The 16,584-nt window shown below is 42.5% G+C and overlaps 1 protein-coding gene across 1 annotated transcript in view; it reads left to right on the forward strand.

Annotated features, from left to right (window-relative positions):
* Positions 1-3,119: 3,119 nt before the first annotated feature.
* The window catches only part of ABTB2 (ankyrin repeat and BTB domain containing 2), a 111,675-nt gene continuing 98,210 nt past the window's right edge, over positions 3,120-16,584 (forward strand). Inside the window, exon 1 of the mRNA XM_071428307.1 lies at positions 3,120-4,256. Within this exon, the coding sequence (XP_071284408.1) occupies positions 3,395-4,256 (862 nt within the window). The 5' untranslated portion in view covers positions 3,120-3,394. The remainder of the gene's footprint in view (positions 4,257-16,584) is intronic.

Genomic DNA, 16,584 nt, shown 5'->3' on the forward strand with positions numbered 1-16,584 from the left:
CAATACCATTTATATGAATATTCTTTCTTAGAAATTCACTGAACTTTGTGGCTTGAACAGTAACAGGCCAATCTCAGTATTGGTTACTTTAGAAAGTATTGACTTGGAGGCTTTGGTAGAGATTAAGTTTATGGGGATTTTACATTTGCTTTGACTGCTGTAGTTCCTTAAAACAAGTGTTTGTTTCTTAGATAGGTTTCCTATTTATTCAGTTGCTTTTGGTGTATCAGAGAATGCAAAGGCTTTTTATTTCTAATTAATTCTGGTGTACTTTAAATTTAAATCTTTAAACCCTGTAGTTTATCAGAGCTGGAAAAGCTCATATTTTAGCCCTTTATATGAAGGAAAATGGAGCTTCCAGAATCCCATGGTTTTGTTTATTATGGAACTTTCAAGGTTACATCTTTTGTTTATGTTCCTGGAAGTCTTCTGGTGCTTTCTACTTTAATACTAATTTTAGAGAGAAATTATTATGAGAAAATCTGTCTGTGGAAAGTTGATTTTTATTGTGTGAAAATAACTTGGGATTCCTGATGGCTCCACTTGAAACATAGGCCAAAAAAAAAAAAAAAAAGCTGAGTATTTATTGTGCCTTATAAATCAAGGAATGTTGAGTTGTTTTTATGGGTGTTTTGATGTATGACTTGATGTCTTTATTGGGTTCAATATCTTGGAGTTAGAGGTTTAAATCTTCAGTAAGGAAAATCCTTTCCACATTTGGGGGTGCTTCTGTTCCAAGGCTTTTTTCCCCTGTGGAAGAGGCTGGTGATACCTTTGCAGCAGGAGGAGAGAAGGATTTATCTAGCAAAGGTTTTTCTTTTATAAATAAATACTACAATGAGAAAACACTGGCTGAAGGAAGTGGGGAAAGCAGACACTGCTTGTTAAACCAGATCATTTTTGGTGTTGTTAAATGACATGGAATGGCAGGAATAACAAACTGTGTGGGAGCATGGGAGAAGTGTGATAAAGAGAGGGAACAGAAGTGGTTTGTAGAAGTTTTGAGTGCTTGCACAGCTGCATTTTTCCTAAATAATATCAAGTTCCTACTTGCCAACAAGTGTAGCAATTCTCTGTGTCAATTTAGCCTTGCTTTTGTGATTGAAATGAATTCTAGGAGATAGAACAGGATGAGTTTCAGAGGAAGCTTTTGCAAAGTGGTATCACAAACCAAAGCATGAAGGATTTTTGGTGAGAGAGGCCAACTCTGTTGCATTTTTTTGCCCCATTCTCATTCTTTCAGTGATCCTTGTGAAAACACAAGTCTTCTGTGCATGATCTCGGAGGAAATAACAGGGAATAAAATAAGGTACCTCCTGGTTTTGAGGAGGCACCACATGCTCACCCACCAAAAGTCTCATTTAAGAGGCCTGCAGTAGCCCATGGCACCCTAAGTTTGGGGAATAAATGCAGATGTAAGAAGAAAGATGATAATTTTTTTATGAAGAAGTGTATTGATTGAACACATGAGACTTAAAACTGGGTTTTTTGAATCAGTCCTGCCTTGTCTCACATTTAGAGACCTATTTACCATGTTTACTGTCAGTTTTGTATTGTCAGCTCTTAAAAATATAGCCTAAAAAATAAACCAAAATAGCAGAGCTAGCTTTGATCTGTAAAATAACACCTGAGCAAAGCATCAGTTGTGCAGTAAAAATACCAATTTCTGAGCTGGGAGTGGAGCACAAATGAGGTGCTGAGGTGTTAAGATTTCCAAATAAATTTGAATTACTTTGAGAGAATTAGGTCTGGTTTCATTAGACAACTTTTCATTTGTGTTCATGATTTCATGGGGAGAAGCTATGAAAAAGCTGAGAGCTGCATTATAGTTGGGCTTCAATATAAGAAAGCTAAAAGATGATCTTATGTTTAAAAAATATCAATTTTGGGGTTCAGCTAGTGGAAGTTAGGATGACTTGTTAAATATTTTGTCTTTTAGTATAAACAGAAGCTGTGATCCTGTGAGCAGGGGTGCATTAGTAAAATAGATGATTTTTCAAGTATTTAATTCATGCCTAATAGTTTTATTGACACTAACTAATGTGTATACTGCAGTACAAAAAGATAAAGGGGTGTCCTGTACGGCATTGTCGTTTAGAAGCAGGAAATCTCTTTTCTGTATCATCTGAACCACCCCTCTGTCAATTCAAAAACATCCCCCTTGTCCTATTGCAACAGGCCCTGCTGAAAAGTTTGTCCTCGTGGTGCAAAGACAATTTGTCATTTTGAACTTAACTCTGAAAATCCAAGTGTTGAAAGCTGTATCTTGTAAGGAACATTACTGTGGAAAATATGGTTTTTTTGGTTTTTTGGGTTTTTTTTCAATCTGTAGTTAAGGACTGTGTAAGATCTGCCTTGACAGTACTTTTTGAAGTGAAAATGTCCTTTGTGAGAAGTTTTGCGTGTACTCTCTTTAGTACTCTTTTGCATGTACTCTCTTTACTCATACCCTTTCATATATATCCTATAAACAGCGAGTATGTGGCAGAAATAGAGAGCAAAATTCAAAATCCGTGTGAACAAACAGATAAAAATGTCATCCTTTGAGCTGTGGTTTGGGGTTTTTGTGCACTTTGTCACAGTGGCAGCATTATCAAGGGCGTGCACTCTTGCTTTATCGCTTTTCCTGGACCGGGGCCGTAAATAGCAGTGCGTTTGGGACCTTTTGGGGTCTGCGTATTGTAGGAAGACGCGCAAAGCGCGTTTCTAAGTTAAATTCCAGGGATTTGAGGACCCGAGCCCGAAGCACAGCGAGACCCGCGGCTCTGCCCGCCGCTCCCCGCCACGGCCGCGCGGGGGCGCGCTCGTCCCGCGCACCCCAGCGGGACGGGACGCGCTGGGCTTCTCCGCTGCGCGGGCGGCTCCCGGCCCGAGCCCGCTTTGGGGGGACCCGCCGTGCTTCAAAGGCTCCCGTGGGGGGCTCCGGGCCCCGGGACCGCCCGAACAATCCCCGGGCCGAGCGCCGACCCTCGCCCGCGGCCCTGCACGGGCCGCTCCCCGCGCCCTCCCTCGTCCCGCCTCCCGCCCCGCCCCTCTCGCGTGCGATTGGCCGGGCCGTACCCCCGCCGCCGCTGATTGGTGCTCGCCGCGCGCCTCATTAGCATGGTGCGGTGCGGGGCTCGCGGCGGAGCCGCGGCGGAGAAGTTGCGCCGGAGCCGCCGTCGAGCGCTCGTCCCGGCCCGACCCGCCTCAGCCCCCGCACCCTCCGCCGCCCCGGCCCTAGCGGGACATGGCTGAGCGCAGCCTCCCGCCGGGATGGAGGTAGCCGGGCCCTCGGGGAGGGCTCCTGCCCGCTGCGCTGCCAATCCTCCCGCGCCGCTCGGGGCTCGCTAGGGATCTGCCCCTGCCTCACCTTTCGCGCTTGTCGTGCCGCTTGGCTTAGCCCGTCTTTCCTATGGCTGGGATATACAGCTCGACTCTGAAGACCCTGGAGGATTTAACTTTGGACTCTGGTTATGGGGCAGGGGATTCCTGCAGGTCCCTTAGTCTCTCTTCTTCCAAGTCCAACTCGCAAGCCTTCACCTCTTCTCAGCACAGAGGCAACTGGTGGTACTACTCGGGCTCCATGAACAGTAGGAATAACAGCTGGGACACCGTGAACACCGTGCTGCCGGAAGACCCCGAGGTCGCAGATATCTTCTCCAAGTGCCCTAAGCTGCCGGATCTCGAGGAGTACCCTTGGACCGATGAAGACATCGGCAGAATCCTGCGCAAAGGGAAGGGAGAGGGCCAGGGCAGGAGCTTTTCGCAGGAGGCTGTCAGGCGGCTCTCGCAGCTGCTGCGGCGCGCCCTGATCCGGGTGTCGCGGGAGGCTCAGCGGCTCAGCGTGATGCACTCCAAGTGCACCCGCTTCGAGGTGCAGAGCGCCATCAAACTCATCCAGAGCTGGGCCCTGGCCGAGAGCTGCGTGCTGGCCACCGTCAAGGCGCTCTCCCTGTACAGCATGAGCGCCGGCGATGGGCTCAGGAAAGGCAAATCCGCCCGCTGCGGCCTCACCTTCTCGGTGGGCAGGTTTTTCAGGTGGATGGTGGACACGAGGATCTCGGTGAGGATCCACGAGTACGCGGCCATCTCCCTAACCGCTTGCATGGAGAACCTGGTGGAAGAGATTAAGGCTAGGGTTTTGGCGAGTCAGAGCCCCGACGCTGGAGGGGAGATCTCGGCTGAAATCCTGGAGATGGTTATCAACAACGATGCGGAACTTTGGGGAGTGTTGCAACCTTACGAGCACCTCATCTGTGGGAAAAACGCTAATGGTAAGATCCAGCTTTTACGGTCTGCTGTCTTCATACTAGCAAGCTTTACTGTAAAAGTCCTCACTCTCTGTGGACTTGGGGTTTTTCTGGGTTTTCTTTGCATCTGGATTGCATCTTGCTCGTGGTTTGTGTGTGCGTAAAGGAGGCATGACGGTCCTGCCAGGCAAGAATCCTCTTGCTCTGTCCTTAAGAGGTACCAGGTTATAAAAGGCTGTGGGAACCCAAGCCCTGTTGTCCTAACAAATATCTGACTACACCAGCTGCTGTTTTGAGCATTTTCCCTCTAACTGGCGTGTAAATATGTTCTCTTTAACTCTAAGATGAAATGTGCTTTACAAGCTGCTGTCCAGAAAGTACCACTATATCTCTTTTAAGCAAAATTTATCTTACAGTGAGTATCTGGTAGTTTCATCTTAAAGATGCTGTTACCACGTACAGCCTGGAGAGGGAAAACAACGTTAATTTTTTTTTTCCTTTGCGGTTGTAAAATGCACTTTATGAGTAAAAACTTTGAACTTGTATACTTTGGAATTCCTTGTAACTCAGCAGAAACCTGTGGTGTTCTTTCCTGCCATAAACAAGAGCGCGTGTGTTAGCGTAGGACGGTGTCTCAGTGATGAGAATAACACAGTGTTAAGGTACTTACCGCTGCCATTTGTTTGGAAAGCAAAGTTTCCGAACGCTTAAGCAGATAGAGGAATGTTGGCATCTTCTTTCGGGAGCGAGGAGCAGTTTGGAAGGCTTAAGCCGTGACAGTTGTGTTAAGGAGCTGCACTGTTTGTTTTGCATAGTCACACTGAGGAATACCATATTTTTCCCATGGAAAATTCAAGGAAACGTCCAGTTTAGAAAAGTATTTTGTGTACCACCCACGGTTTCATGACTTCTGCTGGCCTCTGTTACGGTCGAGTATTTCATGCTTAATACGTTTGTGATTTAACTCTATAAAACCAAGGGGCTTTTCAGAAGGGAGTCTCATAGCGAGAGAAGTAAAGGAGCTGTTTTGATTTGAGGGGGAAAAACCCTTTGAAATGGTCAGAGATGGGCTGACTCACCTTCTCCTCCCTGGGTGCATTGATTTCCTGCAGTTTTTCCATACCCAGGCAATTCTGTTGTTCAGATCACGAGTAGGTGACTGCAGGGAGTTGTCCCCGTTGGGTCAGCATTACTAAACACTTGTGAAATAAATGTGAAGAGCCTTTTAGATGTTCTCTTGGCTCTGCTCCAAGGCATAACTGAAAGTTTCAAGGTCAAACACAGACATCTACGCTTGTAACTAAAAGCGCTTGGGTGGTTAGAGAGGTATGAGGATGTGTCTGCCAAAACACTTGTCATTCTTCGTTTTTCACGGGAGTGTTTGTTTGCCACCAGCTCTGAGAAAAGGACTTGTTTCCCCTCCCTTGTTCCTTATTTAGGGAACCCGGAGTAAAATATTTTGGTTCTGCGAACCGAAATGTAAATTTCAGCTCTTCTCTGCTCGGTGCGTCTGCCACACAGGTTCTGTGTGTAAGTGAAGAGTTGGACCCTCACTCAGTTGTTTTTTTCTCTTTAATGTATTTCTTAAGAGAAATTTCACTGGAAAAACTGCAGTGAGTGAATGGATGCTGGTGCTGAATGGGAAGAAGAAGGGTGAGTGTGCAGGGAAATGCTTATAAATATTCAGAGCACCAAATGGTCAGTTATGATAACGCTCCTGCACAGTGGAAAGCCAAGCAGTCTGTGGCCACAGAAGGATTGGCTTCTGTTGCCTCTTTTGTTGTTCCTGCCTTTCAGATCAATCCTGTCAATAATTGAATGCATTTTTTAAGTCTGGAAATTGAATAAAACCTCACATGAAGGCATCCTGTGATTTCCTGTGACAGTCTGTCACTAGTGTTTTACCTGACACAAGTCAGTGAATCCTCTAAATGGCTTTTCTTGCAGTTGGAAGGCCACAAATGGTTTTATATGGATGCAAAAAAGCTTGAAATAACTTCTCTATTCTTCTCCCTGTAGGAATTGTAAATGAGTAGTATTCACATCATTCTGCACAGTGCTTTCAAATGATCTTGTCTTTTACATTAATTTAAATCTGAAGTAGATCTGGCAGTGAAATAACTGGATTTATTCCTGTTTAAGGAACAGAAAAACTTGCTTTACTGTCACTTTTGTTTCTTTCCTAGTAAAAGCATTTAGTGGAGCGCTGGTAAATTGCAAACTTGGGGAGTATGTGTGTGTGTGTTGGGTTTTGTTTTATAGCCCTGAGTTTGATGGCAGAGATAAAAAGCACTTAGAGGTTCAGTTCTAGCTCCAGTCAAGCATTGTAATCCCTGGATGAAATCCATGGCGCTGTCCTATGCAGAAGATTGCATGGGATTATCATAATGGACATTTCTGGCATTGTGATCTATTGAATACCATTTTCATTATTAGATCAGGACAGCCTGCTGCTTTGGAGTCAAAGAAACGGTAAGTAAATACATAAATCTTCCTAAATTCTCATGATACTGAGGTTTAGACCTGTATTTCTTCAGTGACTAATCTCCCATCAAAGACCACAGTCCAGTCACTTGAAGCTTTGGAGGCTGAAAGAGCAATGTTGTGTATTACAACAAATGTGTTTTAATCAACACCTGCTGTGTGAAGGGTAAAGTTTAAAACTCCGTCAATGCTTAAGGGGGAATTTTAATAATATTTTTAAATAAATAATAATCAGTGGCTTGCTTGTTTATTTACCCTTTCTGTGAAGCTGTTCTTTAATCAACTTTTTTGCTGCTTCTGTGAGCCGTTCTCTGCCCTCGGTGCGAGTTCTGACTCTGTGCTTGGGACTTGGTGGCTCTGCCTTGGAAGGAGGAGGAATGACCCGAGCCTGTGGCCCTGAGTTCTTAATGCCCCCAAGGGTAAGGGTCCTCTTGGGCAGAGTTCAGGTGGAACGTTGCAAAAACAATGCAGTGCTGGAAAGAAAATGAAACAAAAGCAGCAAAAAAGATAGATAAACAGCTACTGAACAATGTAGCTAATGAAAGGTAAAGCAAGTGTAAATTGGCATGCAGGTTTTATTTTCTATTTTTATTTATGTGGAGATCTATATATGTAGTGGTGGAAAATGCACCCAGTGGTTTCACAGGGATTTTGAGACACTCTAATTAGGAATATTAGTGTCTATTAATTGAAAATGCTGGAGAGAGAAGTTGAAATCTGAACTTACCTTGGGAATGTGATTCTTTCACTTGATCTGCCTGTGTTTGGTGCATGGTTCTTTAGACTCGGAGCTGTCAGCACTGCAAATACATTTGGATATCATTGCCCTGTTAATTACAGCACTTGGGCTGTAGTGAACTCTCTGGTTATGGTCAGGCACTCCTCTGTCTGCCAGTCCACCTGCTGTGCTGTTTAATGCATCAGCACATCCTGGTGCTCTGGAGATAGAAGTGTTGACAGATGTTTTGCCAAAGGAAAAAAAAAAAAAGGAGAGGGGGAAGGGTTGGAATTTAACCTGATAATGCTGTTTCTTCATGTACCTCTTAGCCCAAACACTTGAAGTTCTCCCTGGACAAACTAATACACAAATGAGTCTTGTGGTTTGCTCACCTGAGGATGAAGGAAAACAGGGTCTGAAAGAATTCTACTTGTGTTTTAAGGTATTTTTCTTAGGAAGGGTTGAGGGGGGAAATGTGTAACCTTTCCTCACAGTGTGAGGGAGTGGTTTGGACTCTATAGAATTAAACAAGGCATGAATTTTCTTCTCTCTAATATTAAATACTGACAAACCGTACCAAACATCAAACATGGGCTTAGCATTTACTGTCACCAACCTTGTGTTCTTTTATATTTCACACTACAAGTTAAAAATTATAGCTGATTTTAACAGAGGATTTTTTAAAGCTACACTGTGATGGAAATTCCTTTTTATACCTGTCACATGGTCTGAAGTAACTTTTTTATTTCTGCATGGTCACGGTACTGTATTGAAATGCAGCATGGGGGAAAAAATAATGACATTTCAATAAGCAGAATGTCCTTTTGTTATCTGAGCTGAACAAACTGGTGTGCTCATCAAGAGCCTCATCAATTTTAATAAGCTATCAGCTTCACAAGTCTTCAGGAAAGCACTGCATGGTGGAAGGGGGGGCATTTTGGGGAAAAGAGCTGCAAATGCAATCAATAAATGAATTTGAGGGGAAATACAGGATTCATATGGTGCTACAGCAGGTACAGTTTACAAGGTGGCTTGTAAATTGTTTCAGAAAAAAATAATCAAGTAACTCTATCTTCCATGTTACTTTGTCTGAAGCAGGAGTTTGAAGCAATTTTGAGGATTCCTGGGCAGGAATTTGGTAACTTATGTACACACTTCCATGTTGGGTGAGCTGGGTGTAGCTATGATCCTATTCCAACTTTGGCTTCATTCACCTCTGGACCCCCAGCCCACCTTGTGTGCTTCTGCTCCTACACAGCTAAGAGCTTGGATTTCTATCCACAAACCCACAGGGACAAATTCTTTAAGCCTAAATATTAATGCTTGTACACACATGCTCTCCTCTCCTACAGAAAACAAACCACCAGGTGCATATCTGCAGATGTTTGTGTTTTTAATTGTGCATCTTATGTTAAAGTACAGAGCAAGAAAGGCTGACCTGCCTATTTTTTCCACTTTACTGTGTGTCTGTATATATATTTTTAGTTATAGCAAAGGAAAATGAATGATGTAATGATTCTGTCTTAAATTAATCCTTCACATTGCTGATATTGCCTCATGGCAATAAAATTTGTGTCCTTTCAGTAAAATTATTAAAGAGCAAGTGCTGAAATCCCTCTGTCTGTAACTACCAGCAAATGCTGCTGATGTTTAGATTTTTAGTGAAATCATTGTTGCTGGCAACTTAACCCTGTGAAACAGAGGAGTTGTTTCTCTTGGAGAGAAAACTCTGTGACCTCTTTTGTCAAGGCTGAAATCTTTTGTTACTGCTAAAGTTTGAACAGAGCTAATATTTTTGGGGTCAGGACAGAATTTTATCCCTAAGTGACAAGAGAGTTCTGGTCTTTGGTTCATTGATTAATTGATTTTCCAGGTGAAAAAAAAGCTGTTTTAGCTCAAAGATTAGCAGTGAACACGTGTGCAGTATCTGAGGTGCTGTTAGATGTAATTTTTTGTGTGCGTGTGTCAGCAGAAAATGAAGAATGAGCTCTAAATGTTCATGTTATTAGTAATAAAATGCAGTGTGTTTGATGTACATGTCTTCTGATCCTGGAATAACTGGAACTAAAGTAGAGATCTTGCAGCTGATTTTGCTGAACTGAGCCACCAGAGTGGGATTTTTTTTCTCATGTACCCTGTCTAATTTCTTATGTGATTTGAAACAGCAACTCACCTGATCAAGGGAGGGTTGCTGATTGTCAATCAACTTCCATAACTGATCTATAGGATTATGGATATCCTCCTCTTCCTTGAGATCAGCACTCATCCAGAACATGCATATCATATATATATATTTTGGCTGTTATGGCATCTTAATCCACCCTAATTTGGAGTTATTCCAAAACTAACTGCAGTAGTAACAAAGAGTAGTGGTGAATTTTGAATACATTTTGTTCTATTAATGGGGTTAAGATGAAACATCTTTTTACACTGAAAAATCTTGTTTGGGTAGTAATGTTATTGCAATGTTTTCATGTTGTAATAATTTGTCTCTGCTGATATACATCATATGATTCAATTACTCTAGTTAATGGTCCATTTAGAGCTTTCTTCATCTGTTTGATTTTTCTGTCCCTTTCCCCAGCTTGCTTTGTAATGGATGGGTCTGCAACAACTCAAAGGAAATGTTTCAGTTTATGAAGTCCTCTGTTGCAGGAAACATAAGTAAAAGTACTGGAAACATTTATTTACAATAAACAATTCCAAGTTGCAGGGGAGGATGGGTGAAGACTCAAACCCTTAATTAACTGCAGAGAAAACCGAAGCTGCAAAGTGCCCATTGCACTTGGGAGCTTAAACCCAAAATCTTGGTGCTGAAGTAGAAGTAAGTTGTTAAAAAACTCATTTTACAGCAATGCAAGAAAATGGAATAAGGCCAAAAGTGGTATTAATCCTGTGATCTTCACTAAATTAGCTTGTTGTCCCTTCTTAAAGGCTAATGCATTTTACATTTCACTTTTTCTTGAGCAATTTGTCCGTTGTGCCAGCAGAATTAAACAGAGGAGAAACAGAGGCTTGTAAACACAGTAACCCCACTGGATACTCTGCAGTGCCCAGTTAATCTCTCAGCTGTCTTAATTCTCCTGAATGTTTGGAAACAAGATGAAAATAATTCTCCATTTACATTTGAACTCTCACTTTGCATTTGGTCAGGGCTGAGCTTTACAGTCAGTGTATGTGGTCCTTACTTATAAACATTTCCTGTTGTTGGAGACTCAGGATTTTGCAAGCTGGACATTAAGGAGAACCTCTCTCTCCCTGATGAAGTTTTGCCCCACCAGTAGACAGCAGGAGGAAATGTCCATTTGCTCATGTTGAACTATGAGAATTCAGGCTGATGAACAAAAGGGTAAAACCAATTGAATTTCTGGTGCTCCCTTGTTTTATTGGGATTGACTTTTGTGGTATTTTGATTCTTAGTGCCTAACATGACATTCCAATAAATCCAAACAAGCCTGAGGCACCAGTACATCCAGGACAGTGGTGGCTTCATGCTTTCTTCTTTTACAAATTGGGCCCAAAGTACTTCAACAGAACTCTTGATTCTTTTCTGTACAGAAGAGCAGCTACATTTAAAAAACAAAGAACAAATATGTATATATGTGTAAAAAACTGGTGGACCTTGTTGAGAGCATGAGTCAATTTAAGGGTTCCAAGTTGTGGATTTTTATGGAATACCAGATTGGAAGGGACCTGAAGGATGACCTTTCAACCACATGAGTGAGGAGAGCCTTTGAAGTGGAGTTGCCTTGTTTGCATCACAGGACTTGTCCCAAGAAAGCAACAATAGAAAGAGGAAAGGTTTGTTCCTTTCACCCCCAACACATCCAGACTTGCCTTTGGCCCTGGGTCACAAGCCAGGCAGGATCTGTGAGCTCAGCCTGCTCCTTGGGAAGGGTTGGGATACAGCAGCTGACCTGCTGAGTGAGCTAGGCAAGGCAGAGGTGGCTTTGTCAACCCCCTAATTCAGGTGTCTGCCTGCAGCCTGCCAGGGTGGTGGCTGCACTTCTGTGAGCTTGGGACATGTGGGATGGAATTAATAGCATGGAAGTAACTTCTGAGGAAAGGGGATGATGTGCTCTTCAGGAGTGAACAGTAAGGATTGAAGTTAAATGGAATTCTGAGCTATAAAATCCTTGTTTTCTAAAACCTACTTGTTATGTGGTACTTGCAGGTGAAAACCCCTTGGAATTGTAAACTTCCTCCTCTTCATCTGCTCAAAACCTGTTCCTTAGTGATGTGGTTCCTGGTTGTTTGAGGAGCTCTTCTGTGGGGCAATGGTTTGGGTTGGTCTTTGCTGTGATTTTATGTGAAGCATTTCTCTGAAATTGCCCCTCAGCAGAGCCTGAGGTGCTGGGCTGCAAGCTGGGAGCATCATTAAACTGGGTCTCAGGGATGGTTTGGCGCTCTTGGTGTGGCTTTGACCCAGACACTCAGAGGTCAGTTGTACACCTGAGCACTTGTCAGTCTTGTTCTGGTTGTTTAATTATTACACCTGGACCATCTCTTTCTTAAAACCTGTTTGATGTTCACATCATGTTGTGCTTGACCTGCTTCAAGTCTGAATTGAGCAAAATGCCAGAGCAATCTGTCATGAGGCTGCATTTGGCTCTCCCTGTCCAAAAATTAAAAAGCCTTGACATAAACCAAAAAAAACCCCAAAAAAAGGGGAAAATGTACTTGAACAATTCCTGTAGTTTTTGTGTAGTGACATTAAAATGCTTGAGATGATGAAGAGTGTTTGTGGTAGAATCCTGGGGTAGAGACCAAGAACTGAAACCAAATAAACATTTCAGAGCAGCTTTTCAGTTTGTGGATATAGATTTATAACAACTGATAAATTTGCTGTGGAGCTGTGCAAGATCAAAGTAAAAGTTGTTTATGATATTATGGGGATGAGAGGAAAGGAACACTACAGAAGACATAATCTGCTTGTTCCATTCTTCAGTGTTTATAACATCACAGTCCATGCTGGATACTTCTGTCATTTTAATTTCTATCCCAATCTGGAGTCTGTTGCCTGGGACCTGGAGAATAAAGAAAAAATATAACTCTGTTTATGCTGGGACTTATACATTAAAAAGATAAGCATGCAGAGGCATAATTATCTATTATTTTTTGATCCTATATAGCTCTGGATTTTTTCCTTATTAATTCCAAGATGACAGTGAATAGATTTTCTTCTAATATTTACATTTTATTGTTTGTGAACCAAGCACACTACTATTGGAGCTGAAGGACAAGAGTTGAATATTGGCAGACAGTTAAAGTAGGGAATTGGGCCAGTTTTGCCTCATATTTATTCTTCAGATGATTTGGGTTTTTGATGTTTTACTAGAATTTAGTAGAAGTCAGTTTCTTGTTTATTTTGTTTAAATGACGACTCAGTACTCCAGGCAGCTCTGACTTCTATCAGGTGAAAGCAAAACCCAGGGTTTCAAGCTGCTTTTAGGCAGTTCACTCATCTTTATCTTTGATTCCTCTTACAAGTGGTTGTGAGGTTCCTTTTTATTTCTTTTCCCAGTTTTTGTGCAATTTCCTGAGATAACACCACAGGCCTAACCAAAACCTTAGGGATGGGTGTTTGTTGTAGTAATATGAGAGATAACATATAATGAAACGTATTTCCTCTGAGGGGGTGGATATAAGTTCTCTTGAATTGCACATTGAATTTCTGCTCTTTGGTTGAATGTTATCTTCATTCCAGCCCCCCACCCTGATTTGTGCTCAGCTTGCACTGGCGACTTTGTTTAGTCTAGAGATCATAAAAATGTCTCCTGAGCTGCATTGATACAGTTTTATTACTATCTTAGTGTGGTTTTTGGTACTTTTAAGCTGTTATATGAATTTTATAATGTGTCTGTGGATATTTGCACTGTAGGGACAGTTGGACTTAGAGGAGGGAAGAAGGTGAAAAGCTATAATGGTAGTAACCAATTCATAATCTTTATTGTTGTTTTGAATAAACAATCTCATTCTATTGTCAATATATAAAGACTTTTAAAACTTCCCCCCCTGGGAAGTGTTATGAAAATTTCTGTTATGCTTTGTTAGCATATGTTGAAACTTTGGCTTGAATGGATGTCAGTTTTGCTCAAACCTGAAATAAGATCAGGAGATTTCTCAGAGTTGTTGTCAATGACCTGCTGCTGAAAAAAAGCTCAGAGTCCATGCATGAAGTGCTGCTTACCTCGAGGTTAAACCTTGCTGCAGCCTAAGGAATAATTTCCACTTGTTTTAATAGATATTGGTCAGTTTTTGCTTAGCAGGAAAGACTGAATCCTTTCTGAAGCAGTTGCCTGGGTTCAAAATTGCTTGGATTGAGGCCACATGTTTGTCTGAGGTGGTTTTGTTTTAGTGCTTTGTAATAAACTTAAGGGATTTACACCTTGAGGTGGGAGAAGCTTTGGCTTTGGTGACCATTTCTTCCATGGAAAACCTGGATTGGGGGATTTAAAGCATCTGTGCCCTGAGGTCTTGTAGCTGTGCTGGTGAGTGCAATGTAGGTGACTGGTAGGTTCTTGTTAATCTTATTATTTTGTTGATGTTAATATTACTTGGAAAAGTGTATCCATTCTCCAGCTCCATTCTCTAAGGTCAATGCCAGATGCAGAGTCTCCTATTAAAGCCATTCAAGGGAGATTCATGCTCAACACTTCTCTGTGGATAGCAACCTTGGAATCATTTCTGGCACTTCTTCCCTGTGTGTGTAATTCTGTTGCTCATGTTTTTGTAGCAGACATGTGGAAATGCAGCTTTCACCACAGGTTATTTTGTGGGATGATGTATGTGCTACACATTTATAAATTTGGGGAGGGGGCTGTCTTGCTTTGTTTTCAGACAGTTGATGTGACCTGTGACCTGCTGGAATTGAGTGATTAAACTCTGAGTTTTCTTGTACCTCCACAGCAGTTCAGAATACTCAAAATTCTCCTGTTATAGTGTGATGATGTATATGCAAGGCTGTGTGATTGTGGTTTTTCACGTTCACTGCAGAAGGCCAGAGCTCCCCTAAGGCAAGCACAACTTATAAATGAAAACGAATATAATTTATTAGCATGCAGGTAACCCTTGCCACACAGCCAAGACTTAGATAATTCTTAAGTTATGGCAGAAGATACTGAGCTGGCACGGGGCATTTGGCCTTGCACCATCTGCAAAGCCCGCACTCCAATTTTCTGCTGTTGCCATGGGCTGCAGACTCAGACAGGAAATCATGGTAGGATGGGAAAGGCTCCAAAATACACACAGCCTGTATAAGGTTTGCAGTTAAAAGGGACTTTGAGAGAACAGGCTATCTGTTCTGCTCACCAGGCAGGGAGAAGCAAAGCTGCCTTGTGTGTGTGCCCGTGCGCTTTAAATGTCCTGGTATGTTTTATACGCTCATTTTTTTAAAAGCTGGAATTTTTTCCACGTAAAGTAACGTGGAGAACTTCAAATGATCCATTGATGTACGAGGGGCCTGATTCAGCCCTCACTTAATTGGTCGTGCTGGGCTGAAAGTGGAGGAGAAAGGAGTAATCTAATGGAGCTTGGGGCACATGAGGCAGAAGAGTAGCCCCGGCCTCTCCTTTCCAGGGACTCAGTTTGGGGGTTTAGTTCTATTTTCAGGGATCAAGGCCTGGGTTCTGTGCACTCCAGTGTTGCTATGGGAGGCTATGTGTGTATGGCCCATCAAGTGACAGGGATGCAGAAGGTGCTTGGTTAGTGGAGCTGGGTCGCTTTCTAGCACTGGGTAGATCACAGGGTCAGAGTTATTAATGCATTTTCCTTGAGCTGTAGGTTAAAATAGGTAATACTGGAGTGATTTGCTTTGGAGAGCAAACAGTTTTATCATCTGCCTATGAGAGATAAGCACAATAATCTGTGTGTAATGAACTGCACAGTCTGCAGAGCTTCTAGTGTGTCTCAAGTGTAGTGTAGGACTGGTCAGCTTATGCTGCCTTGACAGATGGGGGACAGGATAATTTCTCCAGCAGTTCCTAATTTAATTTTAGTAAAGGAGATACTCCTTGACTAAAATTTCCAGCAAATCCACACTGAGCATCATGCTTGGGAGGCATTCTGGACAGACAGAACAAGAGCTCAGCAAACTTCTTGTGGTAAAAACCTGCTTTAAAACTTTCTCTCCAAGGCCCATGTGTGGTTTTTAATTCGGACTGAAGGGAGCCATATAAGAGGGTGGTTTATTCACTGGGCATTTTCCAGTTTGGCTTGGGTATGTAGTGACTCTCCAGCTGCTTGGAAGAATGGACCTGTGACCAGGAGTAAGGTGAGGTCTGTGTGCTACACTGCCAAATATTGCTGGATGCACTGGTGATATATTTGTCAAGAATGAGACTGGAGCTACCATTAATCTCATTAGAAATTAAAAACTTCGGTAGGGTTTAACCCTGGGCCTGGGATCAGTGACTGAGGCAGTTTATTTCATGACCCTGCATCTTCCAATAACTGCTGCCTTTTTATGTGCAATATAATGTCAGAAAGATTTGCTGCTTTTCCTTTTTGATTTTATTTAAATCTGACGGGAGACAGTGTTCAAATGGCAGACTGTCTCAGCCAAGCCATCTGCCTGAGCCCTCAGCAGCGCATTGTATTCCTGAAAGAGCATTCTAGGGAAACATCCCAATTCTGAAAAGTTTGAGCTGATTCTACATTAAAAGAAGTGATCCAAAAAGCTGCTGGTGATTTACATGTGAACACTGCCAAGTATTTCTCTGATGAGAGTGCATAACAAAGGAGTGCTCGAGTGGTTGAGTAAGGCTGATTGGAACAATCTGTTGTGGGCTACAGCTCTTTCTGATGCTCCACAATGGTGAGAAGCTACTGTCACTTGTATTTAAAATCTGTATTTTGCTTAGAGGTACGAGATCTTTTGTTGTCAGGTCCCTCGAGCCAGTTGGGGGGGGGGAAGAGACAATATTTCTTGCTTTAAAATATTCATGGAGCTTGCATGGGCTGGCTTCAGCTGACTTTGTCACCCAGAGTGATTTCTAGAAGAGACAGAGAAGTTGTATTTGATTCGTCTTAATTGGGGCTTGATAGACACATTCTAATTTGACTTCTGGATCTGAATATGGATCTGCATTAATAATCAACTGCTCTCCTAACCTTGCTTTTTGTTCTCAGCTGTTAGTGAGGAGTTTGCTC

This window comes from Agelaius tricolor, unplaced genomic scaffold (genome assembly GCF_023055355.1).
Source record: "Agelaius tricolor isolate 1412-34295 unplaced genomic scaffold, bAgeTri1.0.p SCAF_5, whole genome shotgun sequence".
In the NCBI taxonomy this organism is placed as follows: domain Eukaryota; kingdom Metazoa; phylum Chordata; class Aves; order Passeriformes; family Icteridae; genus Agelaius; species Agelaius tricolor.